Source organism: Octopus sinensis, linkage group LG2, assembly GCF_006345805.1.
Source record: "Octopus sinensis linkage group LG2, ASM634580v1, whole genome shotgun sequence".
In the NCBI taxonomy this organism is placed as follows: domain Eukaryota; kingdom Metazoa; phylum Mollusca; class Cephalopoda; order Octopoda; family Octopodidae; genus Octopus; species Octopus sinensis.
In genome coordinates, this window is record NC_042998.1 from 156,854,443 (window position 1) to 156,878,927 (window position 24,485).

The 24,485-nt window shown below is 40.4% G+C and overlaps 1 protein-coding gene and 1 pseudogene across 1 annotated transcript in view; one reads left to right on the forward strand and one right to left on the reverse strand.

Annotated features, from left to right (window-relative positions):
• Positions 1-14,977, reverse strand: part of LOC115232324 (fatty acid-binding protein, liver-like) — a 15,647-nt gene extending 670 nt beyond the window's left edge. The window contains exons 1-3 of the mRNA XM_029802147.2: positions 14,812-14,977; positions 6,165-6,337; positions 2,275-2,382 (exon numbers count right to left, since the gene is read on the reverse strand). Coding sequence (XP_029658007.1) covers positions 2,275-2,382; positions 6,165-6,337; positions 14,812-14,887 — 357 coding nt within the window. The 5' untranslated portion in view covers positions 14,888-14,977. The remainder of the gene's footprint in view (positions 1-2,274; positions 2,383-6,164; positions 6,338-14,811) is intronic.
• On the forward strand, positions 1,207-1,325 carry LOC115208887 (annotated as a pseudogene).
• Positions 14,978-24,485: the final 9,508 nt, after the last annotated feature.

A 24,485-nucleotide genomic window follows, 5' to 3' on the forward strand; every position in this document is an offset into this window, starting at 1 on the left:
AGTGAGAGATAAATTTTAGCTGGCAGAATCGTCAGAGTACACTGGACAAAATGCTTAGTAGCATTTCATCTGTTTTTAAACTCCAACTTCAAATTCTGCTGAAGTCAACTTTACCTTTCTTTCTTTTGAGGTTAATAAAATAAGAACCACTGGGGACAATATTATTGATTTAACTCCTCTCACGAAATTACTGGCTGTGTGCCAAAATTTGAAACCAACATACACAGAATATATAAAAAAAAAAGAGACAATAATTTGGTAGATTTCTATAGCATGCCATGAGCCACCAAGCAATCTGTCAAGCTTAGTTGATACTGTTAGTCCTATTTGAAAACCAAGACGTTGGTCTATGAGAAAACTTGAGAGGAAAAATGAAAGGAAGGTTTTACTTTTTTTCTTCGTTCCACATGTTGCACACATGCACATTCACACACACACACAAACACACACACACACACACACGCACACACACACATGTATATGTTCAACTTTGAATGCACTGCTTCATATTGCAGAAACAACTTAAGTTAATGATGGTGGTTGTGGACTTCTTTTTCTTTGTCATTCATTCATACATATATAAAGAATAAGGGAGATGAATTAGTTCACAGAAAATAATTTTTATGCTTAAGGAAAATTTGATATTTATTGGCAGGAATAGCGAAAATCTAAAGACATGCTTCGGTGCTATTAGACATCATCAGCAAAACGTGGTAATTTTGAACCTTCAAGATAAGTGAAAAACAATTTTTTACAAATAGGAGCATAGTTCTATCACATCACATTTCCTATTTCTTTAAGACATATTTGCATGTGTGAACAGTACAGTACTGAAATATAAGCCATACTTTAACTCATATTCTTTGTGATATATTTGTTGCCAAGATAACATTGTCGATTAGTGTAAAACCTAGCTTTTGTAGTGGAAATATCTTACGAAATTTTCTGAAATCCCTCTTATATTCTCTATTCAAAATCACCAAGGGTGGTTAGACTCAATTCCTCCAAGTTAGAAAAGATAAATAGTAGCTAATTAATGAGTTTGATTCATATAGTCCTGTGGTTTGCTAGGACGACACTGTTGTACTTTGTATGTTTAAGCGGAAATAGCATGGATCAAAAGCAGCAGTGGTTATATAAGTGCAGAGAGGGGGGGGGGATTTTTTCAATGTAACATTATACATGTTATCTTGCATATCAGACAACTTTTTCTTAAAATCTACGTTGAAAGCACCGGTTCTCGTCCGATCACCGAAGTTAAGCAACATCAAGCCTAGTTAGTACTTAGGTGGGTGACCGCTTGGGAAACCTAGGTTCTGTAAACATTCTCACGGTGGTGCCCCAGCATGGCCGTGGCCTTCGGGCTAAAACATTTTTAAGGATTTTAAGGATTTATACAATGTTAGGGAAACTGTTTGCATTCAAGTGACTATGTGAGTTACTGCAGTCCAGCTTACTGCAGATTGTAATATTTCCACTTGTCAATGATTTGCTCATCTGGTATTCCAGACAGAAATTTGTCCAGCTGCCTTTTCAATGTTTCCACATATACACTTTGCAGATCTCTTAGGTTCCTTGGTAGAGTGTTAAACAGTTGTGGTCCCCTGAAACCCAAGCTGTTGCAATACATGGTCCTCATCTGAGATGAAGAAGACGGTATCTTTGGCAGTATGCAGTGCCGACCAGTTTGGTGGTTGGTATAGTTTTTAATCCCAAAGTTGGGTGCCAACCTTCTGTATATCACTGCATACATTTCTCGCCTTCTCTCCAGGGAGTAGAGCTTCAATTCTTGTAACTTCTCCCAACATATACACATTAAACACACACACACACACACACACATACCACTGGACTTAATTACTCGGAGACGCCATCTATATGATAATTGAAGATTAACCAATGACGAAAATAGTTTTAATCATTTCAGTTACTGCAAAGTGATTAAAATATTGTTAGTTATTGAGTTAATGTTTTCCTTTTCACATTGCATGGGTACCTCTAATGTTTCCTTTCTTATTGCCATTAAATATGTTAGTCACTACTTAGTTGTTAAAAGGAGCTAGGTGTGGAAACAACTTCAACATTGTATAATAATAATTCTTTGACTGACTTTGCAGTGCTAGATTTATATGTTGGATTGTGAGAGACCGATTCAGTTATTCTAGATACATGACATCTATACGAAGACACTTTTACTCATTTGTATGCAGAACATGGATTGTTAAAAATATAACACGAACAAATGTGAAGAAAAATATATGGAAATATAGTTACCAGAGTAATAGTGTCACCAGATAAAACAGACTCTGTTTCAATGGTAGATTCAGCCCATTCTGTACATGTTTGCTTCATCTTATTCGGACCGTCCATAGTCACAACATTCTGCAATTTGCAAGAGAAGTTAATAGTTTGAAAACAGTGAGCAACGACGGTAATATCATTTGGGTATTGTGTAATAACAGCAGTAACAAAGGCAAACTACCAAAGGAGCTTATGTGGTCATTCGACTTGGTAGAAATAGCAGCCAAACTTCCCTAAAATTGTACTATATAGTCTTAAAAAATAATAATGTATTCCCTAAAATAGAACGGTCATGGTTGGAATGCATTTTATTGTAGGTCTACAGGACTTACCTGGGGCTCAATAACAATGACAACTATATCTAAAACAACAATAGGAGATACAAGTTCATAAATGCTATCATCACCAGTTGTTCACATCCAGCAGAATGAATGAAACAATTAGGACGCTTCTATGCAGTCTTTCGAGAAATAACAGCCGAAAGTCTCTCAAAACACACGCTACTCACTTTAAGGTAGAAAGAATACAAGCAATAATGAAGATCTAGATAAAAAGCAAAAGTAAAACAATTCGAAAAAAATTTTTAAAAAAAACAGGATAATCATGGCTAAAAGCTTCTTTGTTCTTCGGTCTGAAAGATGAAGATTGTCATACAATTAAACAAAATGACCTAGTAAAATGACGGATAGAAATATTCCCAATGACCTTTTACCTACTGAAGTCATATGAAAGCCCAAACAAGTGGAAATCTGCTTTTTAATTACACACACTAATGATTTCTGACTATTGTAAACTTCAGAGGTAGGAATCTTTTGTTATTCTTGATATTTGCAAAGATTTCGACAAGAAAGTTTTTACAAAATTGCTCACAGATGGGTTCAGCCAAGTCCTGCTGGATCATCATAGCAGCTGAAGGAAGTTCTCTCTGACCAACAAACATTCTGGCATATTCCAGGGTTTGGTTTATACATACATACATACATACATACATTCATGTGTGTGTATGTGTGTGAGTATGTATGTATGTTAGTTAGTTAGTTAGTTAGTTAGTTAATTTGGCTCAAAAGCAAATAGCAAGGCCATTTAGGGGGACATGGAGTTAAGTACAGGGTGGTGATCATGTAAAGAGTTCAGGCCACTTGAGGTCGAGGGAGGCTTTGAACAAAGCGGTCATCGGCATCTTCACCATCTCGTCTGGCAGCTTGTTCCACGGATCCGCAACCCGGACGGAGAAAGCTCCTCTCCTTCGATTGAGATGAAATCGTCGCAAGTAGAGCCTTTCGGAATGACCCCGCAGCCGATGCTCTGGAGCAGGAGTGAAGAACAGCTCTTTCGAGAGGTTACACTTTCCGCTTATGATGTTGTGGGCGAGAATGAGATCACCACGGCGGCGGCGTTTTTCAAGAGAATAATGGTCGGGCGTCCTCAGCCTTTCTTTGTAGGACAAATTTTTGAGACCATGAACCATGCGGGTAGCCAGCTTCTGGACTCTTTCGAGATGCTGTATGTCTTTGAGGAGATAAGGAGAAGAGGCTTGAATCCCATACTCCAATATGGGTCTCACCAGCGTGACATAGAGTGGTAGGAATATGGCTGCTGTGAGCATTCCGAATGACCGTCGAATCAAGAACAGAATTCCGCGTGCTTTGTTGGCAGCATGGACGCACTGGGCCGAAGGTGAAAAGGAGGAATCCACCAAGATACCTAGGTCGTTTACCTGATCGGTCCTCTCCAGCAGCAGACGACCCGGCTCGAAATCAAGTTGAGTTGCAGGAGTAGAGCCAACAGGCAGATGACAGCACTTTGACACGTTCAGACACAGGTCCCAATTGTTAGACCACTTCCAAATTTGGTGGAGGCATCGACGAAGATCCTCTATATTACCGCGAGGAGCGACCAGTTTGATATCGTCGGCAAATAGAAGGGTGTGTTGCGTGAGGTCGTCGGGCAAGTCATTTATGAAGACTAAGAACAACAAGGGCCCAAGCACTGAACCTTGAGGCACGCCACTGCTCGCACTGGAGACGTCGGACCGCGAACCATTAACTTGGACTTGGAACGAGCGATCTGAGAGGAAGGCACCAACCCATCGTACAATATTCGGATGGAAACTATATGCTTGAAGCTTGACAAGCAATAGGCGGTGGTTTACCGAGTCAAAAGCTTTGGCAAAGTCCAGTAAAATGATGTCAACAGCATCACTATCATCGAGGATGCGCGTCACCAATTCTTCCATTACTAGTAGGTTGGTCAAGCATGATCTCTTTGGCACAAAGCCGTGTTGGGAATCAGAGATAGAGGCTGTGTTTAGGAGGTGGAGCATCATACTTTTCTTAAGGATGGTTTCGAACATCTTGCTGATAATTGATGTAAGGGAAACCGGTCGGTAGTTAAGCGGGTCTTCGCGGCTCCCTTTCTTGAAAATTGGGCAGATTATCGCTGTTCTCCAGTCTGCAGGTATAACACCCGTCGCCAATGACATATTGAATAGTCGTGTTAAGGGCTCGCAGATGACTGGAGCCAACGCTTTGATAACCCGTGGGTGTATGCCGTCAGGGCCGTGACCTTTGTTGACATCGAGGCCTTGAATAACACGTTTGACTTCGTCCCGCGTGATGACCAATCGAAGCATTGGAGGTACCGACCATCATCTTGTTTGAAAATAGTTGAAAAAGCCTCGGCAAATAATTGACTCTGTTGATAAGGGTCCTCAATCGATACGCCTGTTGAGTCTACCAACGTTGCAATCTGGTTGTTCAAGCGGGAATTCCGCTGGACATGGGCAAAGAAGGTTTTTGGATTGCTACTGGCATTTGCCGCGATTTGTATTCGTAACTGAAGCGTTCTTTCTTTTTAATTTTCACGGCTCGGTCTCGTTGAGTCTTGTACACCTCAAAAGCTGCAGTCGAATCCAGATTTTTGAATTCAGCCCAAGCAATATCTCTGAGTCGACGTTCTCGTTTAAAATTATGTATGTATGTATGTATGTATGTATGTCACTTTTTTGTCTGTTTGTTAACAACCTATTACATGTAAGTCTGAAACAGTATTTACACAGCACCTAGTGTCAATTTTCATACATCTGAGTCGATAAAATAAATTGCAGCCAGGTACTGAGCGCTTTCAAAATCGATTATATTCCCACTTCAAATGTGTGGCCATGTGTCTATGTTTAAAAAGACATCATTAGATTGGCTGCTGTAAGTTAATGCATAAACATCTCAATATTACATTCCTTTTTACATACAACAATTTGCATGACTAATCAAGTACATTGTTGTACACCAGCATTAATAATCCTCTCACCCCTAATCACGTCCAATCTTGGATTACTAAGACTGAGATCTGTCCAGTATTATCACCTATACGTGCCGAAATTATTAAAATAATATTTAGCTAATAATTATTTTAAATTAACTATTTGGTGCTTACTGCATTAAATATACTTATGATACTTTTACTATTGTTTTTAATGAGGACGATATTTCCAAGTAATTAACCTCAGTAAATTTAGTTAAAATAAGACATTTATGTAGAGTCATAAATAAACTTTCAGAAACCAAAAGCCATGATTTAGTCGAGACAGTTGACCACACGACGCAAGAGCATTTGAAACCAACGCTGCCGACACAGGGAACAAGTGTTACTTTTGCCTGAACCTTCAGCGACAGATTGCTCCTACTTTCTACTCAGTGAACTGAGTCATTCAAAGTTAAGCGATTTGATTACAGATCCAGTGCAGTTCAGTAACAATTATCTCGATTGTTTTTTTATCTATTATTATGTCCTCATAATCATCCATGCCGTCAGACGTTTTTTTTTTCAAATTGTAATCGTTATTTGAAAATGGAAAGTTGTCTTACCGTGAACTTGCGGCCTAATAAATCTGTAGACTGATAAGGGACACCAATTTGAAGAACACTGGTCTTCGAATGGCTACCGGATGTGGTTATGATTTTCCAAGAGTCGCCATCTTTTACATACTCAACTGTAATGCGAGCAGCTTTTAATTTCGCTCTGGCTTCTTCTGGAAGACCTATTCATATTATAAAAAAAAATAATAGAAATATAATGGGAAATATTGGATGAAGTAGGTGAGAAATAGAAACAGAGGTAGATTTTGAGAGAAAAGACGATAAAGAAAAAAGAGAAAAGAACCAGGGTTATGTAAAAAAAGACTTCCACATATTGATTATTATTGACCTTTGTAGACTTTATTTAACAAATCCTTTCCCAATCTAAATAGTCCACTGAATGGGTATTTAACTACTCTTTCTGGAATAGATGAGAAGTTTATATTACACAAAATATTGCATGAAATTCTTTTCCTCAGAAAGTATTGCTGTCTGTTCTTTATTCTTAACAAGCAATGTAGAATTAAGAATCATAACTAGAGATACAAAATGATTAGTAAATAATTAAGGTCTCCAATGGGTGTCATCTAAAGATGTTGGTTGTCTGATTCTGCCATCTAATGGCAGCTATGAAAGAAAAAAAAACTTAATAAACTAGACTGTACCTCAGTTTACCCACTTTCTGTAACATGTTAAATATTGCATGTCCCTTTTTTGCATCTATCATTTTATTTTTGACCTATAAAAATGAAAATATATCCTTTGTTTTGCTGCTTTTCTTTACACGAAAACTGTTATTTTAATGAGTTGTATCTATCACCCAAAGAGACACACTGTACCGTCAGATGCTCCTGAACCAGTTGTTAAGTATTTCACCCGTGAGGGATTAATGCCAGATGTGTTGAAACAATTGTTGTGTTTAATAAAAATTCTCTTATCTTCCATCTGTTAATAAAAGCCAGGGTGCATTGCCTTCCGTTACTTAATCAGGGGAAAAAATGTATAAGAAATACACAAACGAAAGTAAAAAGCGTACAATATATACTGAGTGCACAAACGGACAGAAGACAAGATAGAGAAGGTCCTTAGTTCTTCATCAGTTATTAACCAAATGGTATCATTAATGATAAAACTGAGATGCTTCCTATGCTGGCGGTGCCTGCGAAAGTTGTGGAGAATACAGAGCCAAGAGCAATAAGAGATACTAAGATAATAAGAGATACAGAAGTGGACATACGAGAGTGAATAAATGTAATTTAAAGTGATGGACAAAGGACAAAGACGAAAAAAAAAAAAGAAACGAACAGAATACAGCCTCAGGGCTAAAAGTACACAAATGGTGGGTAACGCTTAAAGGGCAATCCTAAAGGATTAAGGCAACAAAAAAGCAAGACGTGTACCAGTGGGACACAGAGAATTTAGGACCGGTCAGCTATGCAACCAATGTAAAAGAGGCAGAGAAAGAAAGGCTGGTCACAGGTCACATGTCAGCAGCAGGCAGAGGAGAGGGACAGAGAGGTAAAAAGAGAAGGAAAGACAGGAGAAGGAAGAAAGGCTAGAAATAGAGTTGCACGGATATATAAATATCTTACTGTTAATAAAAGCCAGGGTGTGTTGGTTCTGTTACTTAATAAGGGGAAAATCGTATTGCATGTGTATATGTGTGTGTTTTTTCCTGGAATGTGTGCGTGTATTTGTGCTCGAGAGTGGGGATATTGTGTTTGTGCGTGCACGCGCGCACGCGTGTGTGTGTGGTCGGGGTTAGATTGTTTTTGTTTGTGTGTTTCTGTGAGCGCTTGTTGTGCATGTGTACCTGTGGGGTAGGGGTATTGTGTTTATGTGTCGGCAGTCCAAGTATATTTTTTGAGTTGTGGTCTGTATTTGTGAGTAAGGATATTTTCCTTATTTATCTGTGTTTGGTCAGTGGTGCTGTCTGGGCACTGGTACAGTGGGAAAACTAGGAATTTGGGGGAATTATTTTGTGCAAAGAGATCTAAGTGGTATCTGTCTTGTGGTGGGATCCCTCTGTTGTTGGCGGTGGACTGTCATCCTATCTCTGAGGGTAAGACTAGTTTGCCCTATGTAGTCTTTATGATACCTTTCACACCTAATGGCATAAAGTAAATTTTTTGATGCGCAAGTGAATTTATATTTTACGACAAAAGTGTTCATCCGCTTTACTTTCCTGACCTTATTCCATCTGACTATCATCTTTTGCAGATCATAGCAGTTTATTTAAAAAATGATATTGAATATATTTTTGCTTCGGAAACTAAAAACTTTCACGCCCTAGGGAATCAGTTATTTCCCAAATAGATTGGATTATGCTATTAATAATGATGGGAAATACTATCTTGATTAAATATATCAGTTAAAACTGAAGAAGCATTTGTTTCTTTCTTATCCTCGTCTTTCCATCCTAATGCGCAGGCGTATAAACATGCATAAATACATGCATGCACACACACATATATACACAAGTGAATGGACAAACGAAAATAAAAGGCACCGAACGCAGTTAGTAGGAGTTACGTGTACTGTTATTTAAAACAGTTTGATTCGTCTCCATGCGAGCTTCAAACAGAAACCCAACTCTGCGGCATAAGTTACCAAATGAAGAGGCATAAGAAGTCCATGATGACTACTAGAAAACGGGCTGCTAGTTGTCAAGGCAGATCACATGGTATTGTCGGTGAACGATCTACGATTTAGCACCAATAGCAGGTCATTTTCCAGTAGCTATCTTGGACTTCCCACGTCTTTTCATTCGGTTACCCAAGCCTGAAAGAGACGGGTTTCTGTTAGAAGCTCGTGAAAATTTTAGTCGTATGGAGCCGAATCAAACTGCTTTAGATAATAATAAAAATAATGATGGTGATGATGGTGATGGTGATGATGAAGATGATGATGATGATGATAGTAATAATAATAATAATAATAATAATAATAATAATAATAATAATAATAATAATGGTTTCTTCATTATTAACTACAAAGGGTTTACATTCAGAAAAACATTATGGACAGTACAGGAAAAAACAATGAATGTATGTGTATGTGTGTGGTGTGTGTTGTGGGGGTTTTGCGATCTTCATAGTGGATTCAGTTGATAGCTGGATCCGTCCTACACGCGATAGCAGGTATTCGACATAAACCTAGAGGTCAGCAATGCTCGGACACTGAATGAGTGTATGCAGGACCGTCTTCTCGTCCTGCGCGCATCTCAGACATGCTCGGCTGATGGCACTTACGTACCTGTATAGTTTATCTCAAACAGGCAAAGCTCCCCGGTAACACTGCCAGGCCAGAAATTTTAGGAAGTCATCCATTAGTTCGAAAGTTCTTCCAAAAAGAGCAGCTAGTTGATCTTCGTCGACGCCAAAGGTCTCCCCAAGAACGTCGTCGCCAAGGAATGGCTATTTCTGGCGGCACCTGCTGTATGATGATTTTGGCCACCAGTCGCTGGCCGCAGTAGAAAGGAACCTGCAACAGCTCCTCGCTTTTGAGGGGTTTCAGAGAGTGAGATTTAGCACCCTCCTCTGTGCGGAATTTCTATAGATATTCATTTACATTCCAGGTGGAACCTAAAGCTTTTTGTATTTGAGCCTCTGTGACTCTTTCTACTTTCCTTGACTTTAATCCGATTGTACGGTACGCCACTGTGCGACGTATCGTTTTCTGGATAGTTTCAATGGGAGCCCGTCTCTCTCGATTAGCTGCCTGGCATTTTTAACTTTCTTATCTGGAAATTTGATTCTCTGAAATGATGACATGGTAGCACCAGTGAAGGAAAGTTTAGAGCTATTCTAAACCGTTTTTGGCTCATTTCCTTCGTCGTGTTTATCAGTTGCTTTTGCTGATATCGCTGATGTTGTAGTTGTTGTTGGTGCTGCTGATGTTGTTGTTGCTGTTGTTACTATTACTTGCATCGTCCGTCGCTTCGCTCACGAAAGGGTCCCCATTGTTTACATCTTTGCAACTGCTGCTTCTATTTCGAACAATGTTGTCAAAAACAGAGCCGTTGTCCTTCCAAAGATACCCCAAGAGATTCTTTTCGAAACAATTGGTCCTGGTGTTTTTTTTTTGTTCTTTTTATCAACAAAAACACAGCCATCGTCTGTTTTTCTGTATAACGCACCATCGTTTGCCGCACTCGCACTCTCTCTTATTGACGTCTGGTAACGTTCCTCACTCTCTCCCCGTCTCTCACATATGAGCGTCACCGTGTTTTGATGTGCTTTCTCCATGATGATGAGGAAAATGCAAACAACCTTTGATTGAAAAGCAAAATCAGTTGGCTTGTCCCCCACCCCAAACTGGGGGACAAATAGGAAAATAAACTCCCCACTCGACAGCAACCAACCTATTGTCCACGATGGTATGAACCTGAAGGGTGCAAGTACACGTATTACAAAACCTGCGGAGCGATGCCAAGCGAAGCTTGACAGACTGACAGCAATAACAACAACAATATTGATTTCTTTATTAACAAGGGTTTACATGAAAAACATTATGGACAGCACAGGACAAAAAAAAAATAAATAAACGTATGTGTGTGTATGTGTGTAGTTGTGAAGGTTTTGCGTGTGAACAAGTCTGATAAAATGAATAAAAAAAAGAGAGATCAACAATGTGTAATCCTTAATGAGGAGTAGACGTTCGAGGGCTGCTTATGGAAAAATCCCATAAAAACCATGGGTGCCTGCGTGCATCTCGGACATGCTCGGCTGATGGCACTTCCGTGCCTGTATAGCTTATCTCAAACAGGCAAAGCTCCCCGGTAGCACTGCCAGGCCAGAGATTTTTGGAAATCGGTCCCGGCCTAAAAGTTCTCCGGAAAAGTGCGACTAGCTTACCTTATTCGATGCCCAAAGTCTCCCCAAGAACGTCGTCGCACTTTCCCCCACTAATCCTCTTTAAAAAGCTAAAGTAGACGTTCCAACTATCGCACTGTCCAACTGGCTGAGGGCTCTGAGCGCTTGAAGACATTCCACTTTCCAAATGTTCTCATTTGGTCTCTGTTTTACCCATGACTGCAACTCCGTTAAAGAAACTAGCTGCGGAAATACGTGCTTCGCGAAAGGCGAGCACACCTGTTCACCGTCAAGAAAGCATTGGAGATGTCGCAGCCTTAGTGCATGTCTGCGCATCATCAACCACGGCATGCCCAAGCCACCACTCAGCGGATGCTGACAGCAGTTAGACCGCCTGACCATCGGGACACGTCCCTTCCACAAGAAGCGGAAGAGTATATGCTCCAGCGTAATCAGAGCGGCCAGGACAAGGCACGACAGTCAGGTAATAGTAGCTGATGGACGCGATGCATGCGTTAGCCACCTCTGCCCATTTATGCTTGAGAGCAGTCACTCTGTTCGTTACCTCGTCACAGTTTTTGTCCAGCTGGAGGTCCGGACCGAACCAGATACCGAGCAATTTAACCGTTCTGTCCGTCCGGCACCCAACGACTCAATTGGACGGCATGGACTTTCTCCTCCAGGTACCGAGCCACAAGTCCACTGATTTTTCCTGGCAAATCGTCTCTCCTGAAACCGTCTCGTATTCCCTGAGAACGGTGTCGGTGTGCACCGATCTGTGCATAGATGTCGCTGAATACAGGCCCGAATCTAGCTGCCTTGAGGACCGCCGTCAGGCGTAAATGGTCAACCCTATCGAAAGCTCTAGACTTATCTAAATTGATCGGGGTCCCACCAGTACTATGTTCTTTAGTCACTTTTTCAATGATGTATCACATGAGGTGGAGGTTGTCGTGGATGGATCTTTTCGGGATGGCACATGTCTGTATCTCCCCTAGCAGATCTCCGATGACAAGCGCCAACCTCGTAGCTAATCCTTTGACCAAAATTTTGAACTCGGCATTCAGCAGAGTTATGGGCCTAAAGTTGTCAAAACAGTCCCTCTTGTTCGGGTCTTTTCTCAGCAACGCCACCGCTCCTCGGCTCACAAAACTGAGAATTCTCCTGTTCTGTTGCCAGGTGCAGTAAGCGTTTGCTAAAAGATCACCAAACAAGTCTGGCATGTAAGCATAAAGCTCAGAGGGCACACCGTCCAAACCAAGCGATTTACCTGGGTGAGCTCAGTGTCATATATATATATATTTTATCTCTTTTACTCGTTTCAGTTATACTGCGGCCATGCAGGGGCACTGCCTTGAATTTTTTCTCAGTACTTATTTAAAAAAAAATCTGGTACTTATTCTATTGGTCTCTTTGCCGAACCACTAAGTTACGGGATTTAAATACACCGACACCGGTTGTCAAGCGTTGGTGGGAGACAAATACAGACACACGCACACACACGCACACAAGTGCGCGTGACGGACTCCTTTCAGTTTCTATCTACCAAATCCACTCACAAGGCGTTGGTCGCCCCGAGGCAATAGAAAAAGAAACTTGGCCAAGGTATCACGCAGTGGGACTGAACCTGGAGCCCTCAACTAGTATCAAACGTGATGTGAACATCGTAATTTGTCATCAGAGTGGGAGCGACGTATCTTTGAAGCAGAGTCGAATATTATTCTCGGCAGCTTAACCAAGTCTTCAATAACTTTGCTGTGGCACTAAAACAACAATGCATCTTTACCAAAGCGATGAGAATCATCAAGGTGCATCCTGTTGTTTTCCACAAAGAATACATCAAAAGATTGTGGAGAAACGCAGTAAATTAAAGTCAAAACTCAGTCATTTGAATAATGCTAATAACTGAAAGCTATACGTAGATTAAAAAGAAATTATTGAGTTGCCAAGCCATATTTTAATAATTAATTGTTATATGGCTTAGCTTGAGTTAACTGCCATGGGAACGTATTATAGAATGGGCACACAAACAGTAGGGTCTAAAATATAAGCTTGGGGACTTGTGTGATGGAGTGTGACAGTGTACAGAACTTCCAGAAGCCTGTTGTCACGGGTTTACATCTAAATCAGCAATATCTTATTAAGAATTTCAGCAAGATTAATGAGCTTCAGAGGAGGCTTCGTTATAGAGGCGTGTGAAAGAAATACTAACTCTATGAGCAAGGAACATATTCTCGGCAAATAGTGAAAGAAAATTGTCGATGAATGGCTGAAAAGACTAGGTATCCGGTTGATAACGGATGAAAGCAAAACTGTATGTAAAATATACATATATCATGCTGACAACAAATCCCACCAATAGAGAAGCTAATAATAATGATTTCAAATTTTTCCACAAGGGCAGCAAAAATGCGGGGAGGGGATGAGTCGATTATATCGACCCCAGTGTTCAACCGATACATATTTTATCGACACTGAAAGGATGAAAGGCAAATTCGACCTCGGCGGAATTTGAACACAGAACGTAGACGGTTGAAATGCCGCTAAGCATTTTACCCGACGTGCTAACGATTCTGCCAGCTCGTCACCTTAAAAAGAAACTAATAATAATCTAATCTCTCAAAGGCAGCGATCTGGCAGAAACGTTAGCACGCCGGGCGAAATGCTTGGCGGTATTTCGTCTGCCGTAACGTTCTGAGTTCAAATTCCGCCGAGGTAGACTTTGCCTTTCATCCTTTCGGGGTCGATAAATTAAGTACCAGTTACGCACTGGGGTCGATGTAATCGACTTAATCTCTTTGTCTGTCCTTGTTCGTCCTCTCTGTGTTTAGCCCTTGTGGGTAGTAAAGAAATAGGTATTTCGCCCGTCTACGTTCTGAGTTCAAATTCTGCCGAGGTCGACTTTGTCTTTCATCCTTTCGGAGTCGATAAATTAAGTACCAGTTGCGTACTGGAGACGATCTAATCAAAAACTTCGGGCCTTATGCCTTGAGTAGAAAAGAATGATGTAGTCTCTAATATCAAATAATAACCTGCTAGTAGAAATTCAGTTTTTCATTTGCTTTTCATCACAGGGATTAACACTTCTCTAAGGACTGCGATTTACAAAAAAAAAAAAAAAAAAAGAAAAAAGATTAACTAATAAATAGAAACTAAAAGTTATAGAGTGCTAGCTTTCTAATAGTAGCTGATGGACGCGATGCATGCGTTAGCCACCTCTGCCCATTTATGCTTGAGAGCAGTCACTCTGTTCGTTACCTCGTCACAGTTTTTGTCCAGCTGGAGGTCCGGACCGAACCAGATACCGAGCAATTTAACCGTTCTGTCCGTCCGGCACCCAACGACTCAATTGGACGGCATGGACTTTCTCCTCCAGGTACCGAGCCACAAGTCCACTGATATTCGCGGTTTGATTTCTGAGCTATTTTCATAAATGATACTTTTAACTATTAATTAACCACAAATCATCTATTTATAATTAAATAGCTGCGCAATATTTCTTAATTGCCGCCTCTTAATTATCTTATTGAACGAAGTTTCAATATTCTTGCGGCAATGGCTTAGGTCGAATTGTGCAGGTGAACCAAAATGTCATTTAGAAATCCCCTTCAAACGGCCCAATGATTTATGCTATTCTCTCATAGACCTAGAAACTAAAAAAGAAACGCTTGAAGAATGATAGGAATAAATAAACGAATGAATGAATGGATTTGTAACAACATTTAAAAAGTGTCAGAATAGTCAAACTGGATGCAAAGCGTCTCAAATAGAAGTATTTTTTTAAATAAATAAAAGAGGAAGGAAAGTAAATATTACGAAATACAAAAAGAGAAAAACATTACCTGTAGCATCAAGAAAGGCATCAAAGTTTGTTGGTTCTGCATCACTTTGTTCCCATTTTCCGACAAAGTTGTCCATCTTTGCTTGCAAAGTATTTGAAATAGATATTAAAAACTTCGATCTCTTGCGATGCCACGCAGTACTTTAGTCAGTTGACTGATAGAAAGGAACAAGGAGGTCTATTATATATAGATATATTTCTTATCTCGTAGACGGTCTAATCTTCCTTTTTTTTCTTCCTTAGTCTAGGGTACTTGATTATTTTTTTAATCTCTGATAGTTGCAAGAGGGTGTAGTGGTAGTGATGGTGGCGGTGATGATAATTACGATGATGATGTTGATACTGCTGCTGACTAAGTAACACATGTTCTATGACTCATAACTCGAGTATATTGACCACGCTGAAGAGGCCAATTTAAGTTTTGTTGATACACATTAGTTATCTTCGGGTTAAACTACATGTATTCGTACCTTTTGATAAGCTAAATATATTGATAACTTTTGATATTAGTTTACTCATTGATGATGATAAAGAGGACTCTGGAGCGAGACAGAAGAGGCGTCGGTCCGTTATGCATCAAATGGTTTACGCAGTGGTGTCATGGTGCTGGGACTGTAAAAGTGTAGAAATTGTTATGATAGTTGTAGAAGATAATTTTCTTTATTAGCCCCACATGGCCGAATACAGAGGGGACAAAATACAATGTAAAGTTTTTCTTTTCGAGAGAAAAAGAAGAAAATAGAGAGAAAAAAAAGGAGGAGAAAATAAATTTCCGATCAAAAGGGATAGTGTAAGAAAAAAAATCATCAAAAGGGATCGTGTATCACAATAAAAGAGTAAAAATGTAAAAAAAACACATTAGGTTTATCCGCGTAAAGAAAAGCGTACGAAAAGACCTCGGGCAATGAAATACAAAAGTACTTTAGTGCGAAGTACTCTCTTTTTCTTTCTCTTTGGTTCATAGGATAGACTCAAGGTGGGTCCATCATTCACACGTGCCATCCTTGCAACATTCACCCATCTTTTAATGAAAGTTCACCAGACAAAACTTCCCTCTCTACTCTCATCTACCTTTTCAAGTGATACTTGAAAAAGTTGATGAGTGATTGACCAGAGAGGTAACTGTTTGTTTCTAGGCCTTTCAAACGCGTCTACCATATTCTTTCGCCATAGCCACTAGTACAATGAGAACAGCTCTTCCTTCCCGTTTGAAGGAAGGAGGCGGGGAAATATTAACGATAGGCTCGGCAGATAAACCAAATCGTTCCATACACGACAACAATTGTTCGACATAAGCACACAAGTCGGAAATGGTTTAACACTGCACAAGTGCGTGCAGAACGGCTTCGTCGGTCTGACCGCATCTGGGGTAGGCCGGCCCGGTGTTTCTAGAGCCATGCCTGTAGAGCTTATCTCGAACGCGTAGTGCTTCTCGATAGCACTGCCAGGGAAGTTGCCCATAGGTCCCGGCCCGAAAGTTGTCTTGAACAGGCGGGTCAGGTATTCTTCATCGACGCCCAGGTTCTCCCCAAGATCGTCGTCATACCTCCCCTCCACTAATCCTTTACAGAATGCTTTGGTGGTATTGCAGTCGTACAAGTTCAAACCGGGTCGGTAGAGCTGCTTGAAGGCAATGCGACACTCGCGGTGCCATTCGCCATTCCTCGGCCTCGTTTTGATCCACGATTGCAGTTCGGTCAAAGAGATGAGCTGCGGGAATGTGCGCCCCACAAACGGCGATCATACCTATTCAACCTCGTCTATGAAGCGCCGGAGTTGTCGCAGTCTCAGCGCTTGTCTGCACATCATTAACCACGACATGCCCAGCCCTCCTATTAGCGGGTGTTGGCAGCAAACGGATTGCCTGACCATCGGTACGCTTTCTTTCCATGAGAAGCGAAAGAGGATGCGTTCCAGTTAGGTGATGGTAGGGTCAGGACAAGGAACGCCGGTAAAGCAGTAGTAGATGACGGACACGATGTACACGTTCGTCACCTCCGCTCGATCTCTTAGGAATAGCTTTCTCTCGGCCCATTACTGGGTGAGAGTGGTCGCTCTACTCGTGATCTCGTCCCAGTTCTTCTCCATTTGGAGGTTCGGACTGAACCAGACCCCGAGCAATTTAACCGGTCCGTCGGTTCAGCGTTCCACGACGGAGACGCTGTTGGACGGCATGGGCTTGCTTCTCCAGGTGCCGAGCCGCAAGTCCATGTTGTTGTTATATATATATAGTGTATTGAGTATTAAAGGAAGTAGTGAGTACTTAGTATGAAAGATTAAGAAAATGAGAGAGACTGAAAAAACATGTTAACGATACGAGATACTTTATTAGACTGCCGTTGTTGTACAAGGTATTTGTTGTGGCGGGAAACTTACTGAATGTCCTTGTATCAAGGGAAACAATGGGCAACGTTGATTGTTCATGTTTGTTGTGATGATTACATAACATCTTCCTTTTTTTATTTTATTTTTTTATTTATTTATTTATTTTATCTGTATCTACAGGGAATAATTATTCGTCGTCCACTTTTTGTGGTTTTATTATTTTGTAGTGTTGAATTCTGTAGTTGTGCTGTTTTTGTTTTTTCATGCGTGTTTGTTGACTTTGGAAATATATTTTCATAATCTAATTCTTCTGTTATGCGAACGTGTTCGTTTGTTTTAAGAATATGTTGTCTATTTCGTTTGACTGTATTACCTTCCTCTGTTATTACTAAGTATGAACGAGGTTGCTCTAGTTTTTTTAATTATTTTGCCCCTTCTAAACCAATTGTTGTTAAACTTAATTCTAACCGTGTCGTGTGGTTTTAACTCTGGGAGTTCTGTTGTAATGTTTGATTTCTTCTTTTCGTGAGGCCTGATACCAATTTTGTCGTGTAGTATGTTTGGGAGATTTGTTCGCAATGTTCTATTCATTATTTGATTTGCAGGGGATGGTGCACCATTTTGTAATTTAGTCGTGTGTAATGCTAAGAGCGCTAACTGAGGTTCTTCGCCACTTTTGAATGCCTTTTTTAGCGTCTTTTTTATTGTCTGTATATTTCTCTCAACCATGCCATTCGCTTGATGATAATGCGGGCTTGTCTTCGTGTGATGAAAATGCCAATTTTTTGCAAATTTTTTGAATTCAGCCGAATTGAATTCTGGACCGTTGTCACTTACAACTGTTTGCGGAATTCCGAATTTAGCAAAAGTTTCTTTTAATTTTTTGATTACGGTTTTTGACTGGCAATAATATATTTCGTGTAGATCAAAAAATCTTGTTGTATAGTCAATAATTGTGACATACGAATTTCCAGACAGGTGAAATACGTCTGTACCCACTTTGGTCCATGGTGTAGTAGGTATTTCATGATTTATTAGTGGTTCGGCTGATTGTTGGTTTTTGTAGTCGATGCAGTATGAGCATGTGTTAATCATGTCTTTGATTTGAGCGTTAATGCCAGGCCAGTATATGCATTCCTTCGCTCTCTCTATGCATTTTTCGATACCCATGTGTCCGGTATGTATTTCCTGTAGAGCTTCTCTACGTAATGGCTTAGGTACAATTATTCTTGAACCTTTTAGAATGAGACCATTGACGATTGATATTTCATCGCGAACGGATACGAATGGTTTGATGTTTATTGGTATTTTGTCTTTTGGGGGCCATTCTGTTCTTGTATATGTGATGAGTGTCTGTAGTGACGGGTCGTCTGCAGTGGCTTGCTTATTTATACTCTTTTAATTTAGTGTCGGTTATGGGGTAATTTTTTATTACTGCATCTCTGTGCGATTTCATATCTTCGTCTGATACTTCTGGAGTATTTTGCTCAAGGTATGCACGTGATAGGGTATCTGCAACAATTGATTCTTTACCAGGTATGTGGTTTAGGTCAAAATCATATCTTTGTAATGTTAGTAGAAATCTTTGGATTCTGGGGGGGGGGGGGCATTTAGTGATCGATTTTTTGAATATTTGCTTCAACGGTTTATGGTCATTTTCGATTCTGAAATGAGTTCCATATATAAACTGATGAAATTTCTTGCATGCGAAAACTATACTGAGAGCTTCGCTCTCTATCGGACAATAGTTTTGTTCCGCTTGAGTTGTTGCACGAGATACAAACGAAACAGGTAGCCATCTTTCGTTGTGTTTCTGCTCAAGTATCGCTCCGAGCCCATGCTTACTAGCATCTGTAGTTATTTTTTTACTTGTTGGCAGTGGCATGTGAATGATTGCTTGCACTTTGGTTGGATCTTGTTTTATCCCTTCGCTGGTTAATAGATGCCCAATGTACGTGATTTGTGATTCATAGAAGATACACTTTGATTTATTTAACTTTAATCCGTGCTTTCGGATTCGATTGAAAACTTGTTGTAGTCTATTTGTGTGTTCTTCTAAAGTGCTGGACCAGATTATGATGTCATCCTGTGAATTTCTTGCTCCTTCTATGCCCTCTATTATTTTTGAAATTTCTTTTTGGAAAACTTCACTGGCGCTGTGAATTCCAAAGGGTAGTCGTGTGAAGCGATACCTTCCAAAAAGTGTGTTGAACGTTAACAGATGGGAGCTTTCTTCGTCAACTGGAATTTGCCAGTATCCATTAGATGCATCGAGTTTCGAAAAATATTTAGCGTTATGCATTTGTGAAAAAATGTCCTACGCTGTAGGGAGTTTGAAATGTTGCCTTTTAATGGCTTTGTTTAGATTCTTGGGGTCTAAACAGAGTCGGAGTTTTCCGTTGGCTTTTTCAACGATGACTAGGGAATTTACCCAGTCTGTAGGTTCACTAACAGGTTTTATGATACCTAATTCTGTCATTCTTTTTAATTCTTTGTTGAGTTTTTCTTTTATAGAAAAAGGAACCGATCTTGGTGGATGAATTACAGGAGTTATTTGTGGATCCACTGTGATATGATGTGTTATTGACAAAGTGCCGATTTCTCCGAAACAGTCTTCATATTTTTCTATTATGTCGTTTGTGTTCGACGAGTTTATTTTTGAAATTCTCTGAATTAGGTTCAGATCTTTAGCTGTTTTTGCATCTATAACTCCAACTCTACCACATACTCATCGAATTTTTGATGTTCCGCTTGTCCACATGTGAAGAATTTGTGTCTCAGGAAAGTTATGTTTTTCCTGGGTTCACAATATGCATCGAATTTTTCGATTACTGTTTGAAGGTTCATTTCTTCGTCGGGTGAATCAAAATCCAGAGTGGAATGGATGTCTCGGCCTTTGGAACCGATGCAAGTTAAAAACATTGAAGTTTTTACTTGGTCTGGCTTCATGTCACTTTCTGTTGCTATCAAAAAGAGATTGAATTCTTTTTTCCACTTTTTCCATGCTGCGGCTAGATTTTCCTGATTAAAGTCTAGGTCTTTTGGATGCGGTAAATTTTCCATTTCGTCTTTGAAGTATGATTTCAACTTCTTCTTTCTTTTGGTTTCTGTATTTTGTGTTCTTTTAATATTCTGACACCATGTTGTTGTTATATATATATATAATGTATTGAGTATTAAAGGAAGTAGTGAGTACTTAGTATGAAAGATTAAGAAAATGAGAGAGACTGAAAAAACGTGTTAACGATACGAGATACTTTATTAGACTGCCGTTGTTGTACAAGGTATTTGTTGTGGCGGGAAACTTACTGAATGTCCTTGTATCAAGGGAGACAATGGGCAACGTTGATTGTTCATGTTTGTTGTGATGATTACATAACAGTCCACTGACTTTTCCCGGTTAATTTTCGCTTCCGTTACCGCTTCGAGTTTTTTTAGTGTCACGTCGACCAGATCGATTTGACCGTAGCTAGACACTATGACGTATGTAGACACGCTCGTCCCACATCCCAATTGTCGCGGGATGCCCCTTAGCGTCGCCAGCTTCCGCAGGGGCATCCTTGATGGACCGAACGTGCAATGTCAAATGGTCTGGATAGATGCCCATTCACGCAAACTACTGAACGGATGCCGGTGTATAAAGCAGCAGTCCAGCCACGGAAAACGGGACCGAAACCAGCCGCTATGAGGACAGCCTCCAAATATCGATGGTGTACCCAACCGAAAACTTTGGATTGGTCCAAATTGATCAGCACCCCACCTATGACAGATTCCTTAACGACCATGTCTGCCCGGCACGGCGCACGTTTGTGCCTTGTCGACCTGTTTCTCTATGACAAGCGCCAACCTCTTCGCTACCATCTTGGTTAAAAGGCCTGAAGTTATCTATGAAGTTCCTCTAGTTTGGATCTTTCCTTAGCAGTGCCACTGCTCCACAGAAACGGAGATACTCCCGTTTTGCTGCCAGTTGCAGTAGACCGCTGCAAAGACGCATCCAAACCAGTCTGGCGTATGACAATAGAGTTCGTAGGACAGACCATCTAAGCCTGGCGACTTGTCTCCCGTACAGCCTGCCATCGCATCCCGTACGTCCACGGCTGTGATGGGTCTTTCGCAACACTCCGCCTCTCTTGTCGAGAGTCGTGACAGGCCATGCAAGTAGGTACTGAAGTCCACCCTGCGTTCTGGCTCGCCAGTTGTCTCGAACAGTCGAGCAAAGTGCTGCTGAAAGGCCTCACACATTTTTCTAGGCTCGAGTAATTCGCGCCCCTGTTCGTCTATCAGAGACCGAATAGTGACTTTGTTGCCTTATTGCGCCTCTGCCACTCGGGCACCTCACGCGACTCCAATACTTTCGCTTCTTAGAGCACGCATCCTAGCTCTGACAACGCATCCTTCGTGTTTGGTGTTGAAGTGTTGGTCAAGGGCCAACCTCGCCGCCAATACATTTGATGCGATGCCACATCTAATTGCCTCTTCTAGTTTCTTAATTGGATCTCCTTCTACCACTACATAGAGCTTATGCCCATCCGGCAGCTCATTTAAATTTGGAATATTGTTAATCGAGTCCTGATCAATTTGTATCAAGATTTCGATTGATTTTCCAATCCAATTTTGCTGCTCTAGAACAGCAATCTTGAGGATGGTGTTATGTATTCTTTGGTAAGTGTTGGGACAATGAACAACTCATTGAAGGCGTTATTATGATTCTACGTGTTTATTTACTTGGCATGTTTACATGTGTGTGTGTTTGTGTGTGTGTGTGTGTGTGTGTGTGTGTGTGTGTGTGTGTGCGCGTGTGTGTGCGTGCGTGCGTGCGTTTGTGTGTGCATTTGTGTGTATTTGTGTGTGTGTGTGTGTGTGACTTTTTGTTATGAAATGTTGCAGTCAAATATTATTTGTCCTTTCTATTTTTATATTCTTATTCTGTCAGACGATTTTCTACAAACTAGAACTATTTGGAAAATATTTTCATGTTTTGCTCATCAACTACTGAACTTCTCAACTAATTTGAGAAGTTCCAAAACCATTTCATGTCTTCATTCTTTCACACACACACACACACACCACACACACACACACACACACACACACACACACACACACACAGCAATAACTTGGCTTCGTTAGGACAGACAATATCCAGTATCAAAAGTTTTCAGTATGGCACATGAACCATGATCATCTATTCTATAATCAGTCATTAGGCTTATGTTCATTGTATCTCATTTAAATCATTTTCGATAAATTACAAAATCATATATTTTAGAAGAGTTTATGTGGTAGGAAACGTGACGTACGTTTATTTCTCAAGGTTATTACTTGCAAATAGATTCAAGTGAAGATTGAGATCATATCTCTGTATATACAGAGTCCACGTTAACACAGAATTATCAATGAACAAACCTTTATGCATGCGTGTAAATGTACAGGTATCTAAATCTAGAGATTCAACTGAAGATTGTGATCATATCTCTGTATATACAGAGTCCATGCTAGCACAGAATTATCAATGACCAAGCTTTATGTATGTATGCATGTTAATGTACAGGTATCTAAATATGATTAGACTCCTTTTCTTAATGTTATCTTCGGTAAAATTTGAACATGACTAAAAACTGGGTCGATAGATTAAACCAGTGGTTCCCAAACTTTTCTTTTTAATCACGGCGTACCTCATAAGTAGTCAAAACATTTTGGTGCGCTTTGTGCAAAAATTCTAAAATCTGTAAGGAATACAACCGTACGTAAGGAGTTGGTGACAAATGTCTCCTTTAAAACGCCGCACGGTCGCCACTAACAAAATAAGAAGCCACAATACATAATATAAAATACAGTGCCAAAAGGAATGAATGATGACGACAACTGTTCTACTGTTTGAGAGAGAAGAAGACTTTATTTACAAAGTGTACAAAGAGAGCGTGTGTGAGTGCTAGCAAGGTGTAGTGTCTGTGTGCGTGCGACGAGTGTTTGTGTCTGTGTGTTCGTGTGTGCGACAGAAAGGTGAATGCATATATAACAGAAAACAGAGCTTAAGATGAATGTCTCAGCGTATTGAGTTAAGATGGAATTTGTTTACCAGTTCGTAAGTGAGGTATACGATAGCAAGTTCTATAACAAGATGTTGGAGGTCACAAGGCAGAGGCCGGTTGAGCATATGTGCAGCGGTTGGGGCCTCAATGCCGTGCCGAGTCTCTTGATACAGAAAGTTCTTCAGGTAGACTGTAACTGTTTTTCCTCGGTGAATATTCACAAACAACGTGAGTTTAAACTTGGTCGATGTTGATGTGTACATATTTGAAGTTGGCGGTGGTAATGGCGACAGTGGAGGAGATGTCCTACGGTGCTGGTGTACAATAGCGTCTTCATGGCTATAGCAGTAGCATAGTTGGCTGGCTGGTCGTCGGTCGCTAGAACTGGAACACGGCTGAGTAGCTCTGTGGTCAGTGACTAGACCTTAGAAGGTCTAAAGCCAAAAGACCAGGAGTAGTGAAATGCTAGCTTATTTATAGGGTTTAGATGGCTCAAATGAGGGATCAGAAAAACAGTGTCACGAGACCTTATCCAAAGGCCGTGATTGGTTGGCTTACACACTGGCGCGAAATAAGTCGAAAGACAAACTGCGCCGAATGCCAACCAATCAGAACAGTGGACACAACAGGGTCAAACTAGCCAAAGATGGTTATAATCTCAAACGAGATCATTCCTAATGTATCTCTCAAACAGTAAGGATATCAGATATGCTACAAATCTATTCAAAAGGGGTTTTATTCATATTAGTATAACATAAACGATAAAGTGATATATAGATAACTAGCTTAAGGTGACCCGCTCTACGTGCGGGTAAGAGTGTGGTTGTTACTTTCTGTTGCTTCCTTTCTGTTTTTTATCACCACATTCTCCCGCTTTGTTTCTCTCTCCTTTCTCTCTCACTTTCCCACTCTCTTACTCTTCCTTTCTCTCTGACTCTCCTTCACTTTCTCTTACTCTCTATCTTTCTCTATCTATCTCTCTCCCATTTATAAACAACAAAAATCTTGAGTAAGTTGAGAAAGAAAATATTTAGAAAGATCAATCATAAATATCAGGCAGCAACAACGGAAAGGTCTGCTTCAGGGCAGACAGCAAAACACTAACATTTAAAAGGGACAGACGAACTTGCGAGCTGAATAAAAAAAAAATATTGGAAACCAAAGTTTGAAGGGATAGAATCTGAGGATAGTAGAGTCACCATGGCTGGCATTTCTTAATGACCAACAGCAACATAGTGGCAGTTTAACGGCTGGCGTAAAATTTTGAACTTGATGTAAAAGAAAATTCCTAAACACCAAGTTTTGAAATGATTCTTTC